This window comes from Punica granatum, chromosome 7, assembly GCF_007655135.1.
Source record: "Punica granatum isolate Tunisia-2019 chromosome 7, ASM765513v2, whole genome shotgun sequence".
NCBI classification, from domain to species: domain Eukaryota; kingdom Viridiplantae; phylum Streptophyta; class Magnoliopsida; order Myrtales; family Lythraceae; genus Punica; species Punica granatum.
Window position 1 is genome coordinate 6,139,928 of NC_045133.1, and position 23,302 is coordinate 6,163,229.

The 23,302-nt window shown below is 40.7% G+C and overlaps 4 protein-coding genes across 6 annotated transcripts; 2 read left to right on the forward strand and 2 right to left on the reverse strand.

Annotated features, from left to right (window-relative positions):
* Window positions 1-1,210: 1,210 nt before the first annotated feature.
* On the forward strand, window positions 1,211-3,194 carry LOC116212651 (myocyte-specific enhancer factor 2D-like). The gene has a single exon (XM_031547288.1). It carries the CDS (start codon window positions 1,302-1,304, stop codon window positions 2,634-2,636), a length of 1,335 nt encoding a protein of 444 aa, XP_031403148.1. The 5' UTR covers window positions 1,211-1,301; the 3' UTR covers window positions 2,637-3,194.
* On the reverse strand, window positions 2,954-14,668 carry LOC116212649 (nodal modulator 1). 2 transcript variants are annotated; one of them, XM_031547283.1, is made up of 26 exons: window positions 14,311-14,668; window positions 14,058-14,123; window positions 13,217-13,303; window positions 12,881-12,937; window positions 12,677-12,741; window positions 12,405-12,574; window positions 12,075-12,136; window positions 11,746-11,832; window positions 11,256-11,415; window positions 10,982-11,097; window positions 10,295-10,423; window positions 10,080-10,151; window positions 9,828-9,923; window positions 9,673-9,750; window positions 8,951-9,079; window positions 7,825-8,001; window positions 7,428-7,631; window positions 7,216-7,329; window positions 6,882-7,120; window positions 6,114-6,159; window positions 5,766-6,014; window positions 5,041-5,271; window positions 4,701-4,792; window positions 3,998-4,226; window positions 3,439-3,869; window positions 2,954-3,322 (listed from the first exon to the last, which is right to left on the reverse strand). In XM_031547283.1, exons 1-26 carry the CDS (start codon window positions 14,413-14,415, stop codon window positions 3,217-3,219), a joined length of 3,597 nt encoding a protein of 1,198 aa, XP_031403143.1. In that variant the 5' UTR covers window positions 14,416-14,668; the 3' UTR covers window positions 2,954-3,216. The 2 variants fall into 2 exon arrangements, with proteins under 2 accessions (XP_031403143.1, XP_031403144.1); XM_031547284.1 differs by having other exon boundaries at window positions 11,746-11,829; window positions 14,311-14,667.
* Window positions 14,669-15,799: 1,131 nt separating this feature from the next.
* Window positions 15,800-18,365, reverse strand: LOC116212650 (pentatricopeptide repeat-containing protein At1g02370, mitochondrial-like). 2 transcript variants are annotated; one of them, XM_031547286.1, is made up of 2 exons: window positions 18,060-18,365; window positions 15,800-17,392 (listed from the first exon to the last, which is right to left on the reverse strand). In XM_031547286.1, the coding sequence occupies exons 1-2, from the start codon at window positions 18,315-18,317 to the stop codon at window positions 16,157-16,159; spliced, it is 1,494 nt and encodes a 497-aa protein (XP_031403146.1). In that variant the 5' UTR covers window positions 18,318-18,365; the 3' UTR covers window positions 15,800-16,156. The 2 variants fall into 2 exon arrangements, with proteins under 2 accessions (XP_031403146.1, XP_031403147.1); XM_031547287.1 differs by having other exon boundaries at window positions 15,800-17,397; window positions 18,060-18,197.
* A 1,641-nt stretch (window positions 18,366-20,006) lies between these two features.
* LOC116213285 (myocyte-specific enhancer factor 2D-like) lies at window positions 20,007-22,690 on the forward strand. The gene is made up of 2 exons (XM_031548162.1): window positions 20,007-20,613; window positions 21,732-22,690. Exon 2 carries the CDS (start codon window positions 21,794-21,796, stop codon window positions 22,589-22,591), a length of 798 nt encoding a protein of 265 aa, XP_031404022.1. The 5' UTR covers window positions 20,007-20,613; window positions 21,732-21,793; the 3' UTR covers window positions 22,592-22,690.
* Window positions 22,691-23,302: the final 612 nt, after the last annotated feature.

Here is a 23,302-nt window from a genome sequence, read left to right on the forward strand (position 1 = left end):
CAATTTCATTTTTTTACTCCTGCAATGGTTTCAAAAAAAAATTTTCCATTTATTTAAAAGTTCGATCCTTCGACTCGCTTTTCTCTTCTTCCCCCTCCCCCCAAGATTGGGAGATGATCCGGCAATGATAGTGCATACAGATGAACCTCTGAATTCAACTACAAGAAACCCATTTCTCCATACTAGTATTAATACAAACTTTTCCGTTAAAAAAAGAAACAATATAGATGAAAAGGAAATAAGTAATATTTTTATAGTTTTATAGACTTGATCCATGAATTTTATAAATATAACATTGACTGATTTATTTTAAACCCAAATTAAACCATCATCAACACCAAAAAAGAATATGTACCATAATTCTAAAAAGTGAATTTTTATTAGAATATGATATAGATAAAAGTATAATGAAAATAATAAATTAATTGAAATGAAAAAGAATCTGGAAAAAAAAGGCACTAACTAAGAGAGGTGAGAGATGGGAGAAGAAATAGGGAATGTGACAAGGTGAAAAAGGATTGTTATTTTTTTACATTTTACAATTATATTCCTCGATTGAATAGTTGTAATAAATGTAAAAGTAAGTAGAAAGGATAATTCTGAAAAGGGAAATATATAAACTAATTCTTCTCTTACATATAAGTAACGTATATACATATAGATGAGCAACTTAAATTTCAAATTATTATGAATACAAAAATTATAAACACCACATGACCGTTAATTAATTAAAATAAATATATAAATAAATAAACAAAGGACTCGCATTGTGCTTCAAGTTAAAATATATTTTTTAATATAAATATGAGTATTGTGAAAATATGGGTCCTGACTTATTTTGTCAGTTGACGCGGAGGTCGATTTGCAATACTCGACTTTAATTAGATGGGACGAATCCAAACCCAAAGAAATATATATGTGTATATATATAAGTTTAACCTCACAATCTTATATACTCTTGAAGTTTAATAAATGTAGTGACTTAGTATGATAATTGTCTTAAGAAAAAAAGAAAAGGGAAGAGCAAAATTAATAAAACATCGGCGAACAAATTGAGCAAAACTGATCGCGTCTTGTTGGCGCTAGAAAGCAACGGTCACTTCGGACACAACACAACATCACCGCCTCTCTCTCTCTCTCTCTATATCGTCTCTGTCCCTCCGTCACTCTCTCTCTTCATCTGGTCTTCTCAAACATCGATCCTCTGTGCCCACGTTAACTCCCTCATTCTCGACTCAACATTCAATCATCATCCTGTGCCCATTACCCCCCTCTCTCTCTCTCTCTCTCTCTCTGCGGTGATGACGTGCAAGCGGAGGACGGAAATCGCGGAAATCCGCAACAAGTCCGCCAAGAATGTGACTTTTACAAAGCGGAGACAGGGGCTGTTCAAGAAGGCTAGCGAGCTCAGCGTCCTATGCGGTGTCCGGGTCGGGATTGTCACGTTCTCGCCGGCAGGAAAGCCGTTCTTGTTTGGGGAAGATGTTATTGCCGATTACTTGATGCAGTCGAGGCCGTCTTCGGGATCGGAGTTTGACACGACTGTCAAGAGGATTAAGAGCGCGCCTGATGGTTCTTGCGAGACTGTGGAGGAGTTGGAGTCACTGATCAGAGAAAACGAGTCGCTCCAGCAAGCCGTGGCACGCCGCTTGGAGAGTGGCTCGTTCGCTGCTTCAAGTTCGGGTTCGCGTGGGGCTATCTCGGGTTTTCACAGTTGCTGCGCCATGAATGGCGAGTTTGGCTCATCAATTCAGACAACTAAGGCGTCGACACTCTTAAACCGGTCCGTTCCTCTGCAATATGGCCCCGAGTCAATCACCGACCCACTCGAGCCTCACACCGCCGCCAATACACCCGACTCGATGACTTCAGGCTTGACGGAGGCCGAAGTAGAAGCGTGGGTCTCGACACTCTTGAACCCATCCGTTCCTCCGCTGCAATATGGCCCCGAGTCAGTCACCTACCCACTCGAGCCTCACACCGCCGCCAATACACCCTACTCGACGACTTCAGGCTTGACGGAGGCCGAAGTAGAAGCGTGGGTCCCGACACTCTTGAACCCATCCGTTCCTCTGCTGCAATATGGCCCCGAGTCAGTCGCCTACCCACTCGAGCCTCACACTGCCGCCAATACACCCGACTCGACGACTTCAGGCTTGACGGAGGCCGAAGTAGAAGCGTGGGTCCCGACACTCTTGAACCCATCCGTTCCTCTGCTGCAATATGGCCCCGAGTCAGTCACCTACCCACTCGAGCCTCACACCGCCGCCAATACACCCTACTCGACGACTTCAGGCTTGACGGAGGCCGAAGTAGAAGCGTGGGTCCCGACACTCTTGAACCCATCCGTTACTCTGCAATGTGGCCCCGAGTCAGTCACCTACCCACTCGAGCCTCCCACCGCCGCCAATACACCCGACTTGACGACTTCAGGCTTGATGGAGGCCGAAGTAGAAGCGTGGGTCTCGACACTCTTAAACCCATCCGTTCCTCTGCTGCAATATGACCCCGAGTCAGTCACCTACCCACTCGAGCCTCCCACTGCCGCCAATACACCCGACTCGATGACTTCAGGCTTGACGGAGGCCGAGATAGACGCGTGGGTTGATACCCTGCTTGGAGAAAGATTAGATTAGAGATCGACTTTTGTGTTAGATTAGATCAGATCAGATTAGATTAGAGATTGACTTTTGCTCTATCAATCATGTAATCAACTCCGAGTTGAATTGATATTGCTTGTTTGTTCCTCTTAATTCTCGCTTTAATTCAATGATATTGAGTTCCTCTTAATAATTCCCTTATGAGATAAGTCTCTGATTCATTCTTACGTTCGTTTATGTGCTTTTTCCGGCAATCTGCAGAAGATGAAACAGATACATTTTCCGTTCTCGAAGTCAGCTCGTACCAAGGCGAGTGAAGAACGAATATTGTCTTTCTTTTTTGGCAATATACGGGATATAAAATGGTCAATACTCATAAAAAAACCGAGTTACACGTACGTCTAAGTACCATTGATAGATCCTCGGAGACCTCGAGCTAAACAAAATTTCATCCCTTAAAAGTCGGAAACTGTCGAGTCTTATGTCCTTACAAGGCCTGAGTACCTAACATTAACCAAACACTGTCCGAGTTAGGGATCATCGATTCATCTCCTCTTGAAAATTTTGCTCTTAAGAGCACCTACACTACCTCGCCGAGAAGTCAGAAAGGGCACATCTAGTAAGTCTTCTTTCTAACGACTTGCTTCCTGAACTCCTTCTTCGGAGCTGCACCAATTCCTGGAGCTGACATTCCGATTGAGCCTTGGTAGATGTCCTTCAACCTTTGACAAATCGGGAATGGAATGATGAAAGAACGTTAACATAGAATGTAAAGAGTAACGGAACAGAACAATGAATCTTAGGAGGAAATATTTGGAAGTTTTCTCCGTAGAGTTACCTTGGCATGCTGATGAATAAGACGATCACAGAGACTCCGACAATAAGAGGAAACAACGGTGCAACTGTTAAATCCTGCTTGTGGTGAGCATCTTCAATCTTGTATCTGAGAGGGCCCACATGGATTTGGGAATTCTTCTCCAAGTCGACCTCGATAACCTCGGACTCAAACTTGTGGATGGTAGAAGGGAATTCAGACCGGAGCTGAAGAAGGTACTTGCCCTTGAGCAAATCCTTCACCTGGAAGAAATTTGAGAGAGGGAGCGGGAAGATGGATATGACCTTGGATGGGTCAGTAGCCGATTTAATCTCGACAAAAAGACTCGAGTGCAGTTCCCTAATCTTCTGTCCTTCAACATGGGAACTTAAGATGGTCCTTTCGGGCTGCTCAAAGACCACAAAGTCCAGCCCTTTGATTTCCTCGTTACCAACCTGAAGAAATCAAGCAACAGGCACAGATCAGAAACCAAAAATCATATGCTTGATACATCAAATTGTGGGTGTATGTATATTGAGGATATATGAATGAACGAAAAAGAATTGCATTGTAGATGTTTTACCATGACAGTAACAGATTCTGGGGAGGCTCGCTCAATCTTACTGCCTCTGAGGCCATCTTTGCTCACTACTCGGATCGCATATGTTGTGTCCGGAAGAAGTCCTCTCAGACGGAAGCTTCCAGTGGAGTCTGTAAGTGTCTCCTCATAGTAGCCTTTTGACTCCGAACGAGCTTCCACCGAAACACCTTCTTTCGGCTGACCCGACAAAAGTGTGACAACACCCATAGCACTGTATTAAAAGGCACAGTCAGCATAATCAAGTCCCAACGCTTTTTCTGTATAAATAATTATTCAGTTATTGCCTAAGTTGCTCCAAAAATTAACCAAAACATGCAGTTGAGTTGCCATCTCATTATACAGCAATACAGATTTCTTGGTTGCATCGAGTAGTGCTACATTTAACTTTTTTTACAATCACAATCGCCAAACTCATATGAACTTTCTTCTCTGACAGAATGACAGTTCAGAAAACTGCATCTTACAAATGGAGATTTGAATTCTACTGTCAACCCACTGTGCGGGAAATATTCATGAAAAATGGTGATGTTAATGGTGCTCTTTTTACTCAGTTTTAATCCATCAATGGCCTTATCACAATTTCTTCATCATATTACACTACATTATATCTATCTTTTTCTGTCATTCATCTTAAACAAATTAAAGAATTGAGTGAAGGTTTAAGAATAGTAGTGTATAGACGAACCTGTATGCAACACGAGTTGCCTGGAACACGATTTCTCTGGATTCTCCAGAACCAAGTTCTATCGCCTGTGCTGCAGGAGAGAAGGCATACTCCTGCAAGAAATTAGGCATATCAACATTGAGTAAGAAGTGGCAGGTAATGTTTCAATTACAATGGTTATTCGATAGGCCAGAGAGAAAAAGCTCTGATCATGACCCCAGTTCACTCATAAATGAAGTAAAATGTTTTGACAGTAACAAAAAATCGTGGCTCCAAGATTGAAATATCAGAAGTCTCAAAAATTTAGATGAGAGACACAAATAAATTCAATTGAAATTTCTTGAGAGTTCCACTTCCATACCTTGAGCAGAGGACGCAAATAGAAACTGCCGGGGAATAAGTTATCAAAGAGGAATGTTCCACCAGCACTAGAAACAGAGTTGTTCCTATAGCCATCATCCCCACTCAATGAAAGTAGCACAGATGGGATGGGTTCGCTAGCATCATCCTTCGAATGTACATGAACAGATATTTGACCAAGCTTCTGGCAAGAGAAAGAATAAGGTCCCACTTGCTTGAGATGATACCCAGACTGCAGGAATAGGAGAAATGTCAGGAAATAAAGTTATTTGTAGTACACAGAAGTGATGAATTATTCCTCAATAATGTGAATATCAAATGCCACAGGAATAAGAAAAGAATATCACGAAATACAGTCATTTTGTACAACAAAAATGTTCAATTCTTCAATAATCGGAGTATCAGTAGTCATAGTTTAAAAGATAGACTCTTGAACTAGTGTTATGACACTGGACTTGCCTATTGGCCACCTATAATTGCCATCAATGCGCAACTATTGGACTTGTTCTTAAACCATGGAGAGGCAAATAAACAAGGCAATTTTTTCTGTTAAAACTGTAGCATTTACAGAAGGCGCAACTAAAATCCCCATCATAATATTTGGATGAACTTCATTGAGATTACGAATTCAAAACTCTTTTTCCAGGGAATGCAAGAGGCAGATAGCAATGATGAAGTTCAGTCACTAAAGACAACAAGAAAGAAGAGTTAAGTGCTCATCCAAACCTTAGAAGCCTTGACTTTGTATGTTATATCATCATAGAGAGGCCCTACCACAAAGGAACCATCTTCCCTCGTAGTAGTGTCAAGGGCCAAATCACCTTTCCTAAGTGGAGCATTCTCACTGTCTCCTGCAGCTATAACCTTAATGTCAACACCAGAAATAGGTGGCGAGACTGATCCTTCAATGTACAACCCAGGCCGACCCGTAAATGGAGCAACTGAAGATTGGCAGCCACCGTGTTTAACTAAAACCTGCCAATAGATTAGGTTGCTCAATGGTTAAAGGATAAATTTTAAAGAAAGATACAGAGAAGCAAAATTTGGGATCAGTAAAATGCAAACAATGCTTGCCTGCTGTTGTCTAGGATAAAACAAAATCTTCTTTTCCCCATCATCCCTGAAATACAAGAGAAGACAACTCAGCATTGTACTCGATAGAAGCAATAATGCATAAGCCAAAATAAGCAGGCAAGCATGGTTTGCTACAATATTATATCAGAACTCACTAGAACGTGGGAAGAAAATAAATCACAGATAAAGCCGAAAGAGACTAAAGCAAATACGTTTGACCCAAGGGACATGCTCAATCAAGATCTTAATCTTTGCTCGACTCAATATGGTCCAAGAAGTACATGTACCCATCTACACTAATGGTATCGTACGATTTTCTTTCTTTTTCCTTCATTTTTTTTTTGGGGGGGGGGGGGGGGGGGGTGGGGGCGCAAAGTATTGTATGATTTGGCAAAAAAATAATGGTATCATATGATGTCCACAGTATATCAAAATCACTGTTGGTTAAAGCAAAATAAGCCAGAAATTCAACATTCTACTTCAGTTAATTGAATGAAGGGGAAAAATGGAGATGATGCAAACTTTAATTTTAACCGTGTGAACTATCAGCTGCATAGATGAACTATACCCTAAAAATAAAATTTTGAAAATGATCAGGAATGCCAGTGGAGATGACAATTATAAAAATTAAGGTACAAAAGGTTGTTTAGCACAGTAGGCAGTCGCGCATACAGAAAGAAATGGAGAATGGTAGAGAAATTAGCAAACACCTTCTGAGGAGAACAAGCAAATTAACTTTTCAATAGATGAACCAGTAATTATATGGACCTGGAGTCTCGAGGGATGAAGGTTATTTTATCTCCGAGATTCGCCCATATGGAGTATTCAAATGTAGCAGCACTTGTGTCTTCATCTCCAGCGGACAAAAGGCCTGCTGCAGCCGTGTCAATAGCATTGCCATCACTGTTTACCATGTCAACAACAATATCCTTGGGTAACTGAGCCACACTGGAGTCTATAATAATTTGTCCTTTGACAAGATACTTCTCTCCTCTTAAATAGACAGGCTGTGCAACGAAAATAAGATGATGTGATAAATTCCTCCAAAGAAAAACCATTTGATGAAAGGTAAAAAAAAAAAAGTAAACGAAAATATACATACCGAAGGACTTGATGTATCAACCTTCACAGATGAACTTCCAAAGAAAATGCATGAATCAACGAATTGTAATTCATGGATTCCAGGAGACTCTATGCATATGCGTTGGGGACCTTTCTGCAGTTTTACAAAGAAGATTATAAGCTTCACATGAGAAACACTCCGCAATTTAACATAATAATATGGATCTCAAACTTCAGTTCATTGTAAGCAACCTTGATTTTCAAATTAAGTGATGAACCATCAGAGTGGGTCAGAGTAGCATCCACGTCATGAGTGGAGATGACATTAACCCAATACCCTTTCTGAACAAATACTAAACCCTCGAGATCCTTAGCACCAACATCAACATCAATTGAACTCTGTTGCCAACACCAATTATCTTGCCCAGAGTTCATCTTCTCAGGGTTGCGCCTGACCTAGAACAATGAAAGTTAAAACATGGTAAGATCAGGTCTAGATGAACACATCTAGACTTGAAGAGCAAAACTATTTAGCACGTCTAAACACCACTACTACACCTTAGATTCCACGAAAACAAATTCCCCATACTTAGGATCAAATTTTGTCGTGAGTGGTTACTGTATTAGAGACTGGATATTAAAAGGTTACCTCAAGTCTGTATTTCCCGGGCAAGACATCTGAAAAGATGAATTCGCTGCTATCATTGCTCAACTCCACTGTCTTCCTCTCTCCACCATGCTTATTAGCCAATCTTGTTAGAGTAACTGAAACAGATGGGCCACATTTCTCCTTGCATTCCACATGACCAAGCACATTGACCAAAGCCTTCATTTGGGGGAAAACATTGTGTCACAAGACATGTCACATATAACACACGCATAAATGAGATGAGAGAGACAGATGAATCCATCTAGATTGCTAAGGCATGACCAGATGAACCATAACCTCAAACAACAATGACAAGTGGACTTGAACATCTTGACAGAACTTCTTAATTTACTCTTTTCACAACGTGATCTTACTCACACTGGGCCATATAATGTACTAAACAAACTTCCAACAATCAACGGAGTTCTTGATGGCAGCTTCAGATGAAATGGGACTGGCATACAAAAGAACATTATGCAACAAAACTTTCAGTGGATATCTATTTTTATTTCAGTCAGAAGGTTTATCCTGCATCCAGCATAACATAATAATTCTGAAAGTGAAAACTCTAAGCTAATTAAATTGTGCAAAAATAGAAAGATTGTCTTGTCAAGATCCATCACATTACTCCATAATCTCAATTCAGCACTAGCCAACACCAATGAGGGGAATGATATTCTCAGTCTCTTTCATCCGTACTACCTCGAATGTCTACACCAAGTAATTAGCTCCTCACAATCAGAACCTGCCAGCCATAGTATATACCTAAAAACCTATGTTGGCTATCCAGGCCAGATAATGTCCCTTCTACAACAAAGACATTGACTGTTCAGTAATCAGATTTCCCTGCAGAATAAAAAATTTAAATAAACAATCTTTAACCATATCATATAGTTTCCCTCTTCATCAGTCATAAGAGGTGGTAGAGCGATTCCCAGTAAGATATTTAATGCAATTATCATGAAGTCAGAAGGATCAATAACAATTATGATGTAGGGTACACAACCAACCCCATTACATCAGAGTGCACGAACAAATTATCTATAGAAGCAACCTTCAACATCTGAGAATCAATTCAGCAAGAAGCTACAGATTAATAATAACTATTAGAGGAAGAAAGCATTACCTGAGAAAATTCAATATTTAGTAATGGACTTTTAACTGCAAAGTCAATGTAGGTTGGTAAAAACAGAAGTCCTGGAGCACTCTCTGAAGTCGCGGATAAAGCAGATAAGCGATATTCACCCAGTGGAACCTGCGCAATACCAGAGGGGGAAAACATTAGTTCGAACATGTACGAAAGGCAAGCTTGCATCAGTAGAAAAAAGAGAATTACCTTCTGAAAAAGATAAATGTTAAACTAGGTAAACTCAGACCAATTTTTTAATAGAGGATCAACCATACTTGTAAAGAACATAAACGTGACAATAACATGAAAACTTTCCATTAAAAAAATATAATTCATTGGAAAATCTCAACTACAGATGTTGGATGAAATTGAGGCCCATCACTGCCACAAAATCATCATCCCTGAATCAAGATAATGCTTGTTACACCTAGGGCGGTTGCACCACGTGCCAACGCAAAGGTGGTTTGTACCAATTGAGCAAAGCTAGGTCGTCAGTGTAAAGCAGCATCAAAATCCAAAGAGAATTGTTCACTATAATATGAATTGCTACTCACTCTTTCAGACAACTGCAGTAAACGATAGCAGCAAATACAGTTGTTACCTATCAACTCATATGCCAATTCTAATTGCTACTCACTGATCCTATGGCCTCGTATCCACTGCATTACTCAGATTGCCAGTATTTCAAGGGGCAGTTTGACTCTATTTGCTTGACATACCTCAAAGCAGAACTTTCCACTTTCATCTGTCAATTTCCTTTGAGGTTTGACATTTTCAGGACCATGAGTCAGAGCCACCTATTAACACAGAATCGTCAATAAATGAATTTAAATATAAGGCAAACTGAACATTGGGAAAACACAAGCAAAATAACCTTAGCTTTCTGTCCAGCTGTAATTGTGCGAACAGTGCCACAAACATCATAGGCAATTGCTTTAATGTCCAGTACAGAGGCCATATTTGGCAACACCTGAACAAATTGATATTGCCAGTGGAAAATAGAGATTAACAGCGCAAACTCAACCAGCAATATACTCAACCATATTTCTTGCTCTGTGCTGTAGAGATTAAAGGGAGCTAGGCATAGGCAAACAGAGAGAGGTGTAGACTACTTTAGATGATATACCAAGAAATCCTTCAACATGTCGAACTTGTAGTGCTCCTTCACAGCTTCTACAGTATAACGATTGGATGTCACCTGTCACAAGTACCACAAGAAAGAAAAAAAATCAGGTACTATATTCATTTTCACTCAATCTATCAATTGCAGGATTCAACATAGTAGCTGAAGTAAACACAAAGGAGGGAGGGAGAAGGTGGGGAAGAGAGAAAAAAAAACACCTGATCAAGCTTGTAATACCCTTGCTTATCGGTGATTGACCTTTCCTGACCATCAACTATAATCTTGACACTCTCTACTCCCATCTCATTCCCATCAACAACACGACCACCAACTGAAAATCCAGTCACCTACAGAAAAGGAGAAGAAGGTTGGGGGGGGGAGAGATCAGAGGAAAAATCATGTCATAAGAAGCAATAAGAAAAATAACACGTAACTTTTTACAGCAAATGAAGATGCCTTAAAATCAGCATTCTTAAATCATACCTTTTAGCTTTATTGTGGCTCTAGCTGCTCAATGGATATGTATCTTTTAAAATGCTTCTACAACTACCTAACAGGTCATATGACTAGTTATCCAATTTTATTCAGTCAGGGAGGTGTGTATTACTATATTGTTACAACTACCACCTAACGGAAAAGGGAAAAATGAAACTCAGATATAAGGAAAGTAAAATTGATGAATTTCTTCAAAGGACAACCCAGATTGACAAGGAATTAGTGTAAGAACAATACTACAGTGCTTTGTAATAAAAAATCAAATATGACTTGGATAAACACTCGTCAAATAGTAGAAGGAAACCCAATATGGCACCTAGACAATCTCAACCACAAATTCCAAGTCAAGAAGATAGTAGCATGAAAACTCCAAGGGTTTTCCTTTCTACTTGAAAGCAGCAAATCCTTACCTGAAACTTCTGAGGGACAGTTACATGTTGATGCTTGACTGAAACTGATAAAACTGGAGGTGAAACGTCAAAAACGGTATTCTCACCCTTGTAATAAGGCTTTAGTGTATAAGTTCCTGTAATAATTATTTCATCGTGTAAGCCAGCAGCAATTCAAGAAATTCATATTGTTAAGGCTTTAAAAATTTAATAAGCCAAGGGGAAATGTGAGTCAAAAAGAAGAGCAGAAAGAAAGACATGTCACAAGAATATTTTAATTAAAACGGAGAATTACCGCAAGGTATTGATTTGAATGTGAACATTCCATCAGCATTAGATATTGTGTGACAAAGAGCTTTCTCTCCCCCAGGTGAAGAATCGGTCTTTTCATGACAATTCACCTCCATAACATCATCTGAGTAGAGATAAATGTGAACTCCCAATATAGGATTGCCCTACCAAAATGTTGAAAAAAATATATCCTCAATTATAATGGCAAAAGAGAATATAAGAAGTTGAAGACCCAAAGTATATAGTTGTGATGCAAATCTAAGGAATTCCCACTCTGATTTTCCAGAAAGAGATCATCAAGCACATGATGCACCATTTTGAAGGTAAATATATGTCCTGACCATGGTTTTTGATAGTAGTACTATTCTCAATTATTAAAGATAAAAGAAAAGATACCACAAATTCTTTTAGAAGAATTTCTGCATATACACTGGGTGAATAGCGAAACAATTCAAATATATAAGAAATAGCAATTCTTAACAACCTTATCTTACCTGGGCCACAACTGAACCGTGGATATTATATCCAGGCACAAAAAAGATGTCATCTACCACTCCATTCCCAAATCCCAATTGCACCTGCTGATCAGAAAAGATAAACAAATATAGATATAATTATCCATAGCCTGCAATGGAAACAGATATTTGGCAAATAGGCAAATAATAGTTCAAGATCTACAATTTTACACAATGTGTATAAAGTATAAACACTGCTAAGCTTATTAAGTTCCAGCTCCTTTTTCAATGTCACAGTTGAACTTGAGCAGAAAACATCAAAAGGACTGTCACAGCAAGGGGAAAATAATACAAGGTAAGTAAACAACCTCTGTCGAACCTCGAACTTCAACCTTCAAATCAGGATGTGAAGCATGTAATGTATAGGTCCCTACACACATAGACCAGTTCTAATGTAAAATTACTGGATACCTAAAATGAAGTATGAGGAAAAGTACACACCAAGCCACAGCAACAATATATGATTGCATTTAAATAAACAGTAAAAATAACAGATTAGGATATGCTACCCTAATTCAAATATCAACAGTAGCAATGAATGGAGAAGTTTACATATGCTTGTTGAAAAACTTAACCTTAGCAAGTTTACATATAGTATGAAGTTCAACAAGATAAAATCCACAAGTGACAACACATACCTGGAACTATATTTTTGAATAAGTAGCTCCCTTCAGCTGATGTTGAGACAGAAGAGACAAGGTCGCCACTAGAAGACAAAAGCTCAACATTTACGTTTGAAGGACCTCCATTTTTCAGGGCACAACTCTCTCCGCCAACAGCTCCAACAACTCGTCCTGATATGGTGAACCTATCATGCGTAGAATTGAATGAAAACGAAACAAGCATGAGCACATAACTCCAGATCAGGGAAGCTGCAAACATACTTAGATAAAGAACTCATAAGGAATACCCAGTGAATTGAAAATTGATATCTTCATTGCCATTGCAACCAGCATTATCCACAACCACAGGTACCTGTCTCAAATTATAACCAATGCACCAACGGGGAAGGCCAGGATAGGTGGCGTCACATCAATCAGTTAGACAACAAACAGGAGTTGGGGGTATAAGGGGTAAAAAGGAAAAGACCAATGAGGAAAGGTAATATCTAAACCTTGTCAGGGGACCATGACCATCCTTCTGGACCGTTTACTCCAAGCACAAAAGAACCCTGCAAATATGAAATACAGTGATGAGAAAAAGTATTTCACATATACATGTAAAAGTATGTAGGCTGCATGCTCATGCAAGTGAACTAAACAAGAATATGAAAGATTTAATGAAGAGTGACTTGAATGAAGTGACCACCAATGCAACCAAATCGATCATTTTTTTCCTTTAAGAAAGGCAAGCAAAAACTTGACCAATTTGTAAAAAATAAATGAGGCAAAATCAAAAGAAAAGCACTACCAAGTACCAAAAATGCTGGAAAAGTATAAATAAATAATACCTTGTCATACACAGGAATGAAGTAATAACCATTGGGAGCACATTGGGTTTTGTCCTTGACCAGCCCATCAACAGTCCGAAGTTCAACCTGCAATTCAACTAGACAGATCTTAGCACAAATTTAACATGCAATATGCATGTTCAGTAAGTACAAGAGAAAAAAAAATGGCATTGACTAGATTTTATGTTGCAATTGACTTCACATGCACTGCATATCGATATCCATGCCCGAATCACCCATATCTCGGTATAGTGGATAGAGATGGTCAAGTTGCATTCTAATTGGGTGAATTTTCAAAGACAATTCCTCTCAGATGTCAAAGAGGTATTTGAAGTATCCCTGTGGCCACTGCCTCGGTCATTAAATAAAACAATAAAATACTTTTGCGGTCTAAGAGTAGCCGAGAACCTGTACAGCTCCTTGAAGGCTCAAAAAAAGCTTTGTTCAAAGATTGATGAACAGACAAAATTAGCAAAATATGCTGCCATGAAGCAATAGGAGAAACGAGACAGCAGCCAGAAAAACTGCAGGGCTTAAAACAATGGCCTAGAGTGGCAATCAAGAATTACCTCTTGGAACATCAAGATTAATGAACTTATGACATCTAAGTACCCCTTTGTGTCTACTTATCACAGTAAAAAAGCTCAATAGTGATCACTGATTGCTCGGACTTAGTTATATATGGCTACCAAAAAATCGAGACATCAGCACGAACTCCTAGATTAGCTTATGAGAGTATTCACCAATCATCTTATTTTTCTTAAACTCAAATTATCAACAAAGAAGTAAATGAGTGGCACGAGATATTAGTGATCCTACTTCCGAGTAAACTAAATATTACCGTGATATGAGAATAATCCAATTTCGCATCAGTCGGCTTCCTCGACTTGATAAGAGATGGACTCGCCTGCACAATCGCAGACATTAGCACCAATAAGAGCATCAGAACTTCAGTGTTCGTAACAAAAAAGCCGAAGCCACCAGTATATAGCAAGTGAGATAACGCCGAACACCGATTCAGATCCACAGCTTATCTCCCTAACGAGCTGCAATGGAAATATGCAGAAAACTGAGCTAGCTATGAGCAACTCTACCTCGACAAAGCCGCCGCAGCCATGAATATCAGCTGAAGCGAGCCAAAATGAATGAGCTGCGACGACCAGTAACCAGATCAGAGCGTGCACGGAGCTCATCGCCATTGTTTTCAAGAAGATGCAGCTGAACGAGGTGAGGATCTGATGCTCATCAACAGAGCTGCTTCGCCATTCCGGATTGGATCCGGCGTTGCTTCTCCGTCTCTGTCAGATCAGATTCGAAGCGGAGATTTTGTATGGGTTTAGAGAGTGGCTGCCGCCGGCGCTGAATGCTTCGAGCTCTCCAGTGAAGACGGAAAATCCGATCTTTTATTTATTGAATCGATTGTTGAAGCGCTGTTTCCTGCCGGAGAACTTTACGTGGGCGAAAGTCAATGGGAAATTTTATTTTGCACCCTGAAGTTTTGTGCTGTGGCCATTTGGATCCCTGAGGGAGGTATAGAATCTCTCTATTATTCTATTTTTCAGAAAATCACAAGGATTACAAAAACAACCCCCTTGCCCAGAAGAACGGGGGGCCCCCCACCTCAGGACGGGAGCATGTCCAAATAACAAGGCGATCTCGACTGTGAAGTAGGTGCCAACTGAGGCGAAGCCACATTGATCTTCCTCGACTTTAGGTCAGTTTTGGGCCGATCTGAGGTGGGGTACCCAAGGTGCTCGACAACAACCACTACTCTCCAAGTTAAGTTTATATCGCCTACAACATTGCACATCGTAGATTAGGTGGAGGAGAGGGGTCGATCCACCTCGCTCCGCACAACACCGACTGCCCCAACAAGCCAAACCGGTGGACTATGAAAAAAGAGAAACGTCCTCGATACTAATTAATAAAAGGAAATATACTTTTGGGGCAATTTAAAAATTAATTGGAAATGAACAATGAACATATCTTCCACAACCATTAAAGTGATAAAGATTACATTCGTTTAAATCGTAATTGAATAAATCTAAGGTTAGGACATAAAAATAAATAAAATTGACGAGTGTAGTTCACATTATTTCTTAGATTTAATTATTAGATATAGTGCAATAATTAGAAAAAAAAAAAAAAACAATTGGGTGCCTGAGCTCAAATGTAAACCAGTCCACAAGGGATATATTACTCATCTCAATCAACATCTAAACTAAAGCATTCGAGAGGAATTCCGGGCACCAATCCGACATCCCTTCTTGGAGTTGCAGGTCGGGAAGTGGTCACTGCTGGATTCGGAGCGACAATTCTCGAAGGCATATGTCGGATGATCCGTGCTCCATCAGTTTTATTGAACCGTCTGCTCTCACAATTTAAAAATATAAACGCCCCACTGCCACACGAGATCTCACGCATCACCACTAACTTGGCCGCACTTCACCAATTAATCCTTACAAATTATCGACATGCTACCTATTAGTATACTCTAGTTATCTATATAAACAAGTCGATTTCCCTTAATGCCATTCCATCCCCGCTGATCATTGTCAGAGAGGCTACAAATTCGAACTTCAGTAGAAAACATGCGCAGAGGATTGTTCGGTATACCTTCTACACTCCGGCTTTTATATATATTAACTGCAGGCCTCAGAAAGCTTGAAAGGGGCCCCCAGGGCTCCAGCTAACATACTTCTCTACTAATTGCAAATTGAGGATCAATGCAAGGAAATTCAGAAGAAACTCGGTCAGCATAAAAATGCGGCAGCAATCAACACCTGATATTTGATTTGACCGAGACACACTTCATTTGGGATAACACTCGTGAATAATGTCCGATCTCTGGACTGTGAAAGTAAAATAGATCGAAATAAAGTTCATTCCATACCCTATCAGAAAATACCTTCGGAATTAGGGTAGCTCCCAGCAAAGAATTTACGAGGGGCAAACCTTCTGGAGCAACTTCTTAAGTTCATCATCTATCTCAACCCCATCTTCATCCATCATTCGACGCATCTCTGGGTCTGTCTTGCCTGCAGCCACATATGCCCTGAGCAACAAGTTGTAGGCGACACTTTTGACACTGCTCACTTCCTTCAATAGATTGAACAATTCATTCGCAGCCTTTACGTCTCCGTTCCCCTCAAAGTGCAACAGAAACGCATCGATCGTAGACACCAGCGGGATCCACTCCTCGTTCTTAGATATGGACAAGGCAGCTTCCAGAAACTCCATGCACCGTTCCAAACAACCCCTCCTCAAGAAGTAAACCATAAACAACTCCATACCGCTTAAGAATGGTCTGGAAGCCCTCGTTGAGGCATCCTTGAATATAGCTTCAGCTTCTTCGAGTCTGTCTTGATCCAGATAAGCACCAATGACAATCTTAACTACCCTAACATCATAGCTTGTGCAGTTAGACTGCCACTCCTCGAAAACTTTTCTTAAACCCTCCAAGTCTTTCAATCTACGAAGGCTGCCAAGCATTACAAGATAGCTGATATTGATGGTTACTTGAAAAGCTGCCTTCAAGGAATCCCACACTCTACAAACCTCCGTTAGATTAGAAAGACCCGCATAGAGAGTGATGAGATAATGATAGGCCTCTCGGTTCGCCGGATCCATAACCGACTCTAGCTTCTTAAGAGCACCCTCCGCTTTCTCAGTTAATCCAGCCTTAACATAGTGTGCAGCTAGATTACTATAAGTAGTCCAATCACAAAGAGCCGCATCTTTTTCCAACATTTCATGGAAGACCTTTTCAACTCCATCAATGTCATCTGAGCAAGCGTAGCTCTGCATCCATATATTATAGGTAAATGAGTCCAAGGATATGTTTCTCTCTTTCATCTCTTCTACTAGGCTCGGAATTTTCTCAAGTTTTCCTTTTCTCATGTATAGGCTCATAATGTTATTGTAAGGCAAAGTATGGCAAGTAAAACCCAATTCTTCCATCTCCTTGAAGAGCAGCAATGCCTTGTCTTCCATGGCTTCCTTACTGTAGCAATTCAGAAGAGCTCCATAGGTAAACCTGTTCTTCGCAGTTGCCGGAAGGCTGTGGAAATAATTCTCCGCTGCAGCTGCCCCTTTGACCTTTGATATAAGATCCAAGCGCACCGCATGTTCGGTGAATGAAAGGTTGATATTCCTATTCTCCATCCAATCTATCACCTATACTAAAACAAAGCAACACAATGTTAATTCGATTGTAATTTCCTCACCGGTGCTATTACTTTCCCACACAGCAGCACAAGTGTACAGTCTCCTCAAGACGTAATTATGGAATAATGTTGATTTTGCTTTTATCTGATGTTTAATCTAAGTATGCGTCGTCTCTGATCTTTTAAAGGAGAAACAAACATCAAAAACGAATCTTTACCCTATCCAAGAGGCAGCTTCGACATCAAAACTCCTACTTGTTAGCACAGGGTAACCAATCCAAGCATGATGTTTTGTTTCATTCTTGTTGTTCACTATAGATGAACAATATCCATCCTCAAGCAATGATTCTTTATTCATGCACTTTTACCTTATTAAGAATGAATCATTTTGTTTCAGTAGAAATAACTACCAGCTGAGTGATTGAAACTGTATATCGACATTCGAATCATACGACAACGAGCGAATCATTTGCTCAAACAACAATCGGCGTAGACCAGAGTAATGATCAAAGATCATCGGCAATCCGCATAGACAAGAGATTTTCCTAAGAGATCGTGCTGTGGATGAAGCTTTAACCTCAAAGCACGGAAATGACAATCCGGGATTCATCTATCCGAACATTACAAAGGTCTGCTTCAATTTCACAAAGTCGAGGTTCGGTCAGGGAGGAACTAACCTGAAGTGCGTGGCCGTATCGACGATACCTCCGAAGCTCTTTGACGATTCTCACCAGCTCCCGTTTGGTCACCCATTTCCCCTGCATTATGTGCTCATTCAGCGTCCTCGACACGCTCCCTCCGGTGGCTCCGAGAGCCGCCAGCTTCTGGTAGATCCTCATAGGCTTGGTCGTCGACGACCTTGCATCCTTCGCCGCCACCGTGGCTAGCAGCCGCAGCTGCAAGAGCTTGGTGGCAATCGGACGGCTTGCGCTCATTTTCCCTCGACAGGTGGGTGGGCTGAGGCTCAGCAAGAGGGGTTTGCCAGGGTTTTGCGGTTTGCAGGGCAATTGACGGCAGTAGCGGCGGAAACAAACGGCGCCGTCTGGTCTTGACGGAATGGGCATATCTGCTAAAATAAGTAAAGAAACACGTAGACATTAAAAAAAATTAAAAACGCCATCACTATTCAAATTAAAGACCTTGTTAGTTCATGATTTTTTTTAGTGACAATGGAAGCTCGTGGTCTTAGTATAATGAAATAGAAGTCTTAATATCTAATAAAATGATACGGGTAGTGCCACAACAAGTATCGAATCTGAAACATCTTAGTTATTAAGTGAAAATGTATATCATTGCCTTACTTTTTTTTTATTGTTAATTTACAATTTACAATTGGGAAAACCAAGGTGTTTGAATAGATGCTATACTCAACGGAGTTTCAATTTTAGTTTGGTTTTCGAGCTAAAAAAGATGTCGAAGACGATGATCTTCCCCAGGGAAGTTCGAGGTGTCTAATACTGTTAGCGCCTAGTGATATCAGATGTAGAATGTACCCTCGAGGCATCATCGGGTTCCAAGATGTGGATCATGCAGAACAAGAGACACTAAAGAGTCCAACTACAAAGGAGTCGAAGAGAATGTGTCGCATCGTGTATGATCAGTTCTTTGATGCTCGGGCAAAGTAAGTGAAGCACATCATGTTGGTCGGGTTTTTAACAAGTTAAAGATGCCGATGGTTTGAGGATGTTTTTGAGTTGTTGGATTTGATTAACGTGCAGTTAAGTAAGACACAGAGGAGGTGGAGTAAAGCCATAATCCAATGTTTAATCGACTGTCGAAATGCGACGCGAAAGTTTGCTTCTTTGATCGAGGGTGCATGGTAACGTTTATAGATGGCAATGGAAGTTCTCAGCATGTTTAAAGCGGAGAGGAGGCAGGTTGGATAAATTTAGTAGGAAGAAGGTCGACTGTCGCAACCTCGAGAAGACATACTGTCGATCAAAGGTCACGGAGGATTTGCCGAAGAAAAAGTAGTTGCAAGTGGTGCCGGAGGAATTAGCAATGGTGGAAGACATACTATAAGTAACAATCACTACAACAAAAAGAGCTTAGGATGACTTTTTGGAACGATCCGTAGATAAACGTCGTCAAAAAGTTCGACGCGGTGGCACCTGGGGCGACCCATAAATAAACTTCACATAAAACTTGTTTGAGGCAACCCATATACAAACGCTGGCCACGGTAGTCATGAAAAGATGGGCCTGGGGCGATCTATAGATAAATGTCGCTTAAAATACGCTTTAGACGACCCATGCCTTATTGTTGGGGGAAAAGAGTTGGCAAAAGGTCCTTTTACGCCAACGATTGTGGAAACATCGCAACAGGTTAACTTTTTGCCGACCCATGCCGTAGCGTCGCCCCTTCATACGTATGACGACGTTTTTTGTGGGTCGTCCAAAATCAATTCTTTTTAAAATTTTTTTGCTAAGTCTACTGTCATAACATGTCGACTTGTTAACAAGTCTTGGTCGACCCATAAAAGCGCCGGCCCAAAGTCTTAAATTTAAAAATAAAATAAAATAAAATGGTAGGCGCGAAAGTTCCCGCCCATTGCCAAACCAAATTTTAAAATATCAAATTAAATATTTTTTTCCCTTCGTCTAGCTCTCTCATTTTCCCCTCTATCAATTCCTCATAGAGAAAAACAAAACGAAAGGGAAAGTCAGCTTCACCGACAACTGAGTTCCTCCTTGTCATCTCAGGAGTCGTATATCTATTCTTCACTCATGCTGGCAAGCAAGCTCCGTTGAGATTCTGTTCCGGCTGAAATTCCCCCGATGCGTCAGATCCTCTGATTGAGCTTCTAGGGTTTACACTTCAATATGATGAACAACAGCAACAAACACAGCTGCAGTAACAAAAGCACTACTACCACCGCCAACTCCACTAGTAGTAGGCACAATCTCTGCCTATATTTCCTCGATCAGGTGAGGCTCTGCTCCACTGCGACTCCCTCCGCCAAGGACGAGGCCGAGGAGGAGGAAGCTCCACTAAGCTGAACCTGGTCAACAGCTCCAGCGGCTTTCTCGTCATCTCCATCGACAAGTTCTCCATCAAGTACATCGGCATGAACCTACACGGCCACGATGTCAGGGTTGTGGCAGCGAACAGGCCTGGTCCCGTCAGGCGGCTGCTGCACTACTTCGAGATGTACGTGAAGGACTCAAGTGTTATGGGCCAGTTCTCAACCGGGTTCACTAGTGAGAGCTTCAAGATGACAAGGCAGCCCGGGTAAGGCCGCTTGTGCGTCTTGCCTATGCTTGATCTTTTCTTGATGATTTCTTTAGGGTAACATAATTCATTTGAGCAAGCCATGTTCTTGCTAGTAATTTGCCTCATTTTCTCAATGAACCAAAATATCACAGTGGTGTCTAATTTTGGTCAATGGGTTCCAGCCTGATGGTTGAAGGAAACTACCGAATCGGTATTTATCATTTAGAAATTAAATTCGATCGATTTATTCGCTTAGAGTTAGAATGAAGTTAATAAATCGCTTGTTAAATATTCATAATATTTAAAAATCGTGAATTTTTAAATAATATAATACTTTACTAATCTTATGCAAGTAAAACATATCGAATTTTAACTTAGTGTATAAGAACGAAACAATTTACAAATTTAAGTTAAAACTCAAAATAATTTTTCACGCCCGAATACTTGCTCTAATTTATAAAGGGATTTCTAAAAATTTTTATAACAAATTAGAATTTTCATGTAAAAACTAAATTATTTGAGAAATTATAAAGTCGAACTATTTAAACAAATAAACCGTTTGGATTAGAACTCTAAGTAAATAAATGCTGCTTGAGTTCAAAATTTTGAATTATATGACTGATTTATTATTATTTAGAAGATATAAGATTTAGAAGTCAAAGTAATTTTTACCATTTCGATGCTAAAAACTTAAAATTTTTTGAGAATAAGAAATCAAATTGTTTACCTTAATTTTAAATAAAATAAATTTTAATAAATATTTAATAAACTTTTGTTGAATGTGTTGTATACTCAATATTTATTTTATGTTCAGTACCAACTTGAAAGTTATCAAATTCTATATAATCGTAAACTAATTAAAATATGCTTAAATCTGTTACATATAACAATTCCCCGCAAAGTGCAGGCTGACGGTTCGACCGCATTAAAAAAAAAAACTAAAGCGTTTTTGGCGCTTAAAAATAACGGTCACTTGTAAGTCGGCCTCTGATCTTACAAACACAACTCTGCTTTACTCTCGTTCTCGTCTCTGTCTCAACTGCCCAAGATCGAGCACATCCCTCTCTCTCTCTCTCTCTCTCCTCTGTCTCTCTCAACAGAACTGATCGATGTGGTCGGTCACTCATCATATGTAGCATTCACTCTCAACATCCAATCGTTGCGCCCGTGCCCACATTCTCTCTTTCTCGCTCTGAGGATGTCGTGCAAGCGGAGAAGGACGGAAATTGCAGAAATCGGCAACAAGTCCGCCAAGAATGTGACGTTTACGAAGCGGAGACAGGGCCTATTCAACAAGGCCAGCGAGCTCGAGGTCCTATGCGGTGCCCGGGTCGGGATCCTCACGTTCTCACCAGCGGGTAAGCCATACCCGTTCGGGGAAGACGTTGTTTCTGATTACTTTACGTGGTGGGGGCCGCCGTCTTCGGGATCGGAGTTCGACACGATTGTCAAGTGGATCGAGAGTGCGCCTGATGGTTCTTGCGAGACCGTGGAGGAGTTGGAGTCATTGATCAGAGAATACGAATCGCTCCAGCAAGCCGTGGCACGCCGCTTGGAGGGTGGTTTGATGGCTGCTATGAGTTCGAGTTCAGGTGGTGGGGCGTTCTCAGGTCATCGCCGTTGCTGCACCATGAACAGCGAGTTCGGCTCATCAATTCCGACGAATTCGACGTCGACACTTCTAGACCCATCTGTTCCTCTGCAATATAGGCCCGAATCGGTCACGCACGAGCCTCAAACTGCCGCCGATACACCCATTCCGACGAATTCAATGTCGTCACTCCTAGACCCATCTGTTCCTCTGCAATATAGCCCCGAATTCGTCGCGAATTCAATGTCGACACTCCTAAACCCATCTATTCCTCTGCAATATGGCCCCGAATCGGTCACGTACGAGCCTCAAACTGTCGCCAGTACACCCGTTCCGAGCCTGGGCTTGACAGAGACTGAGGTAGAATCGTGGGTTAATTTGTTGCTCAGACTCGGAGAAGATTAGATTAGAGATCCGTTTTCGTTGGTATCTGGAGAGATGTAATTTGTCTGCTCAATCACGTAATCAACTACGAGTTGAATTGACATTGTGTTCCTCTTAAGTCTTAATGATAGATAGTCTCTGCTTCATTCTTATTGCGTTTCCTCTTAAATTCCCTTGTAATAGTCTCTGCTCCATTCTCGTTCACTTATTCGGTTTTTCCGGCAATATATGAAGAAAATATAAGATAACACGGACAATATTTTCCATTCTCGAACGAAGCCATATCAGACTGGCAAAGAGCGAATAAGTCCAGCCCCTTGATGTCCTCATTACGAACCTGAAGAAATCAAGCAACATGCCCAGATCGGAGACCAAAAATCATATGCTTGAAACATCAAAATGTGGGTGTACAATGTAAACACACATTACATTGGGCATATATGAGTGAATGAAAGAAAAGTGCATTATAGATGGTTTTACATTGAAGGTAACAGATACCGGGGAGGCTCCCTCCATCTTACTGCTTCTGAGGGCGTCTTTGCTCACTACTCGGATCGCATATGTCGTGTCCGGAAGAAAGTCCTTTCAGACAGAAGCTTCAAGTAGAGTCTGTGAGTGTCTTAGCCTCTTGACTCCGAGCTGAAAATGAGCTTCCACTGAAACACCTTCTTTCGGCTGACCCGACAAAAGCATGACAACATCCTTAGCACTGGATTAAAAGACACGGTCAGC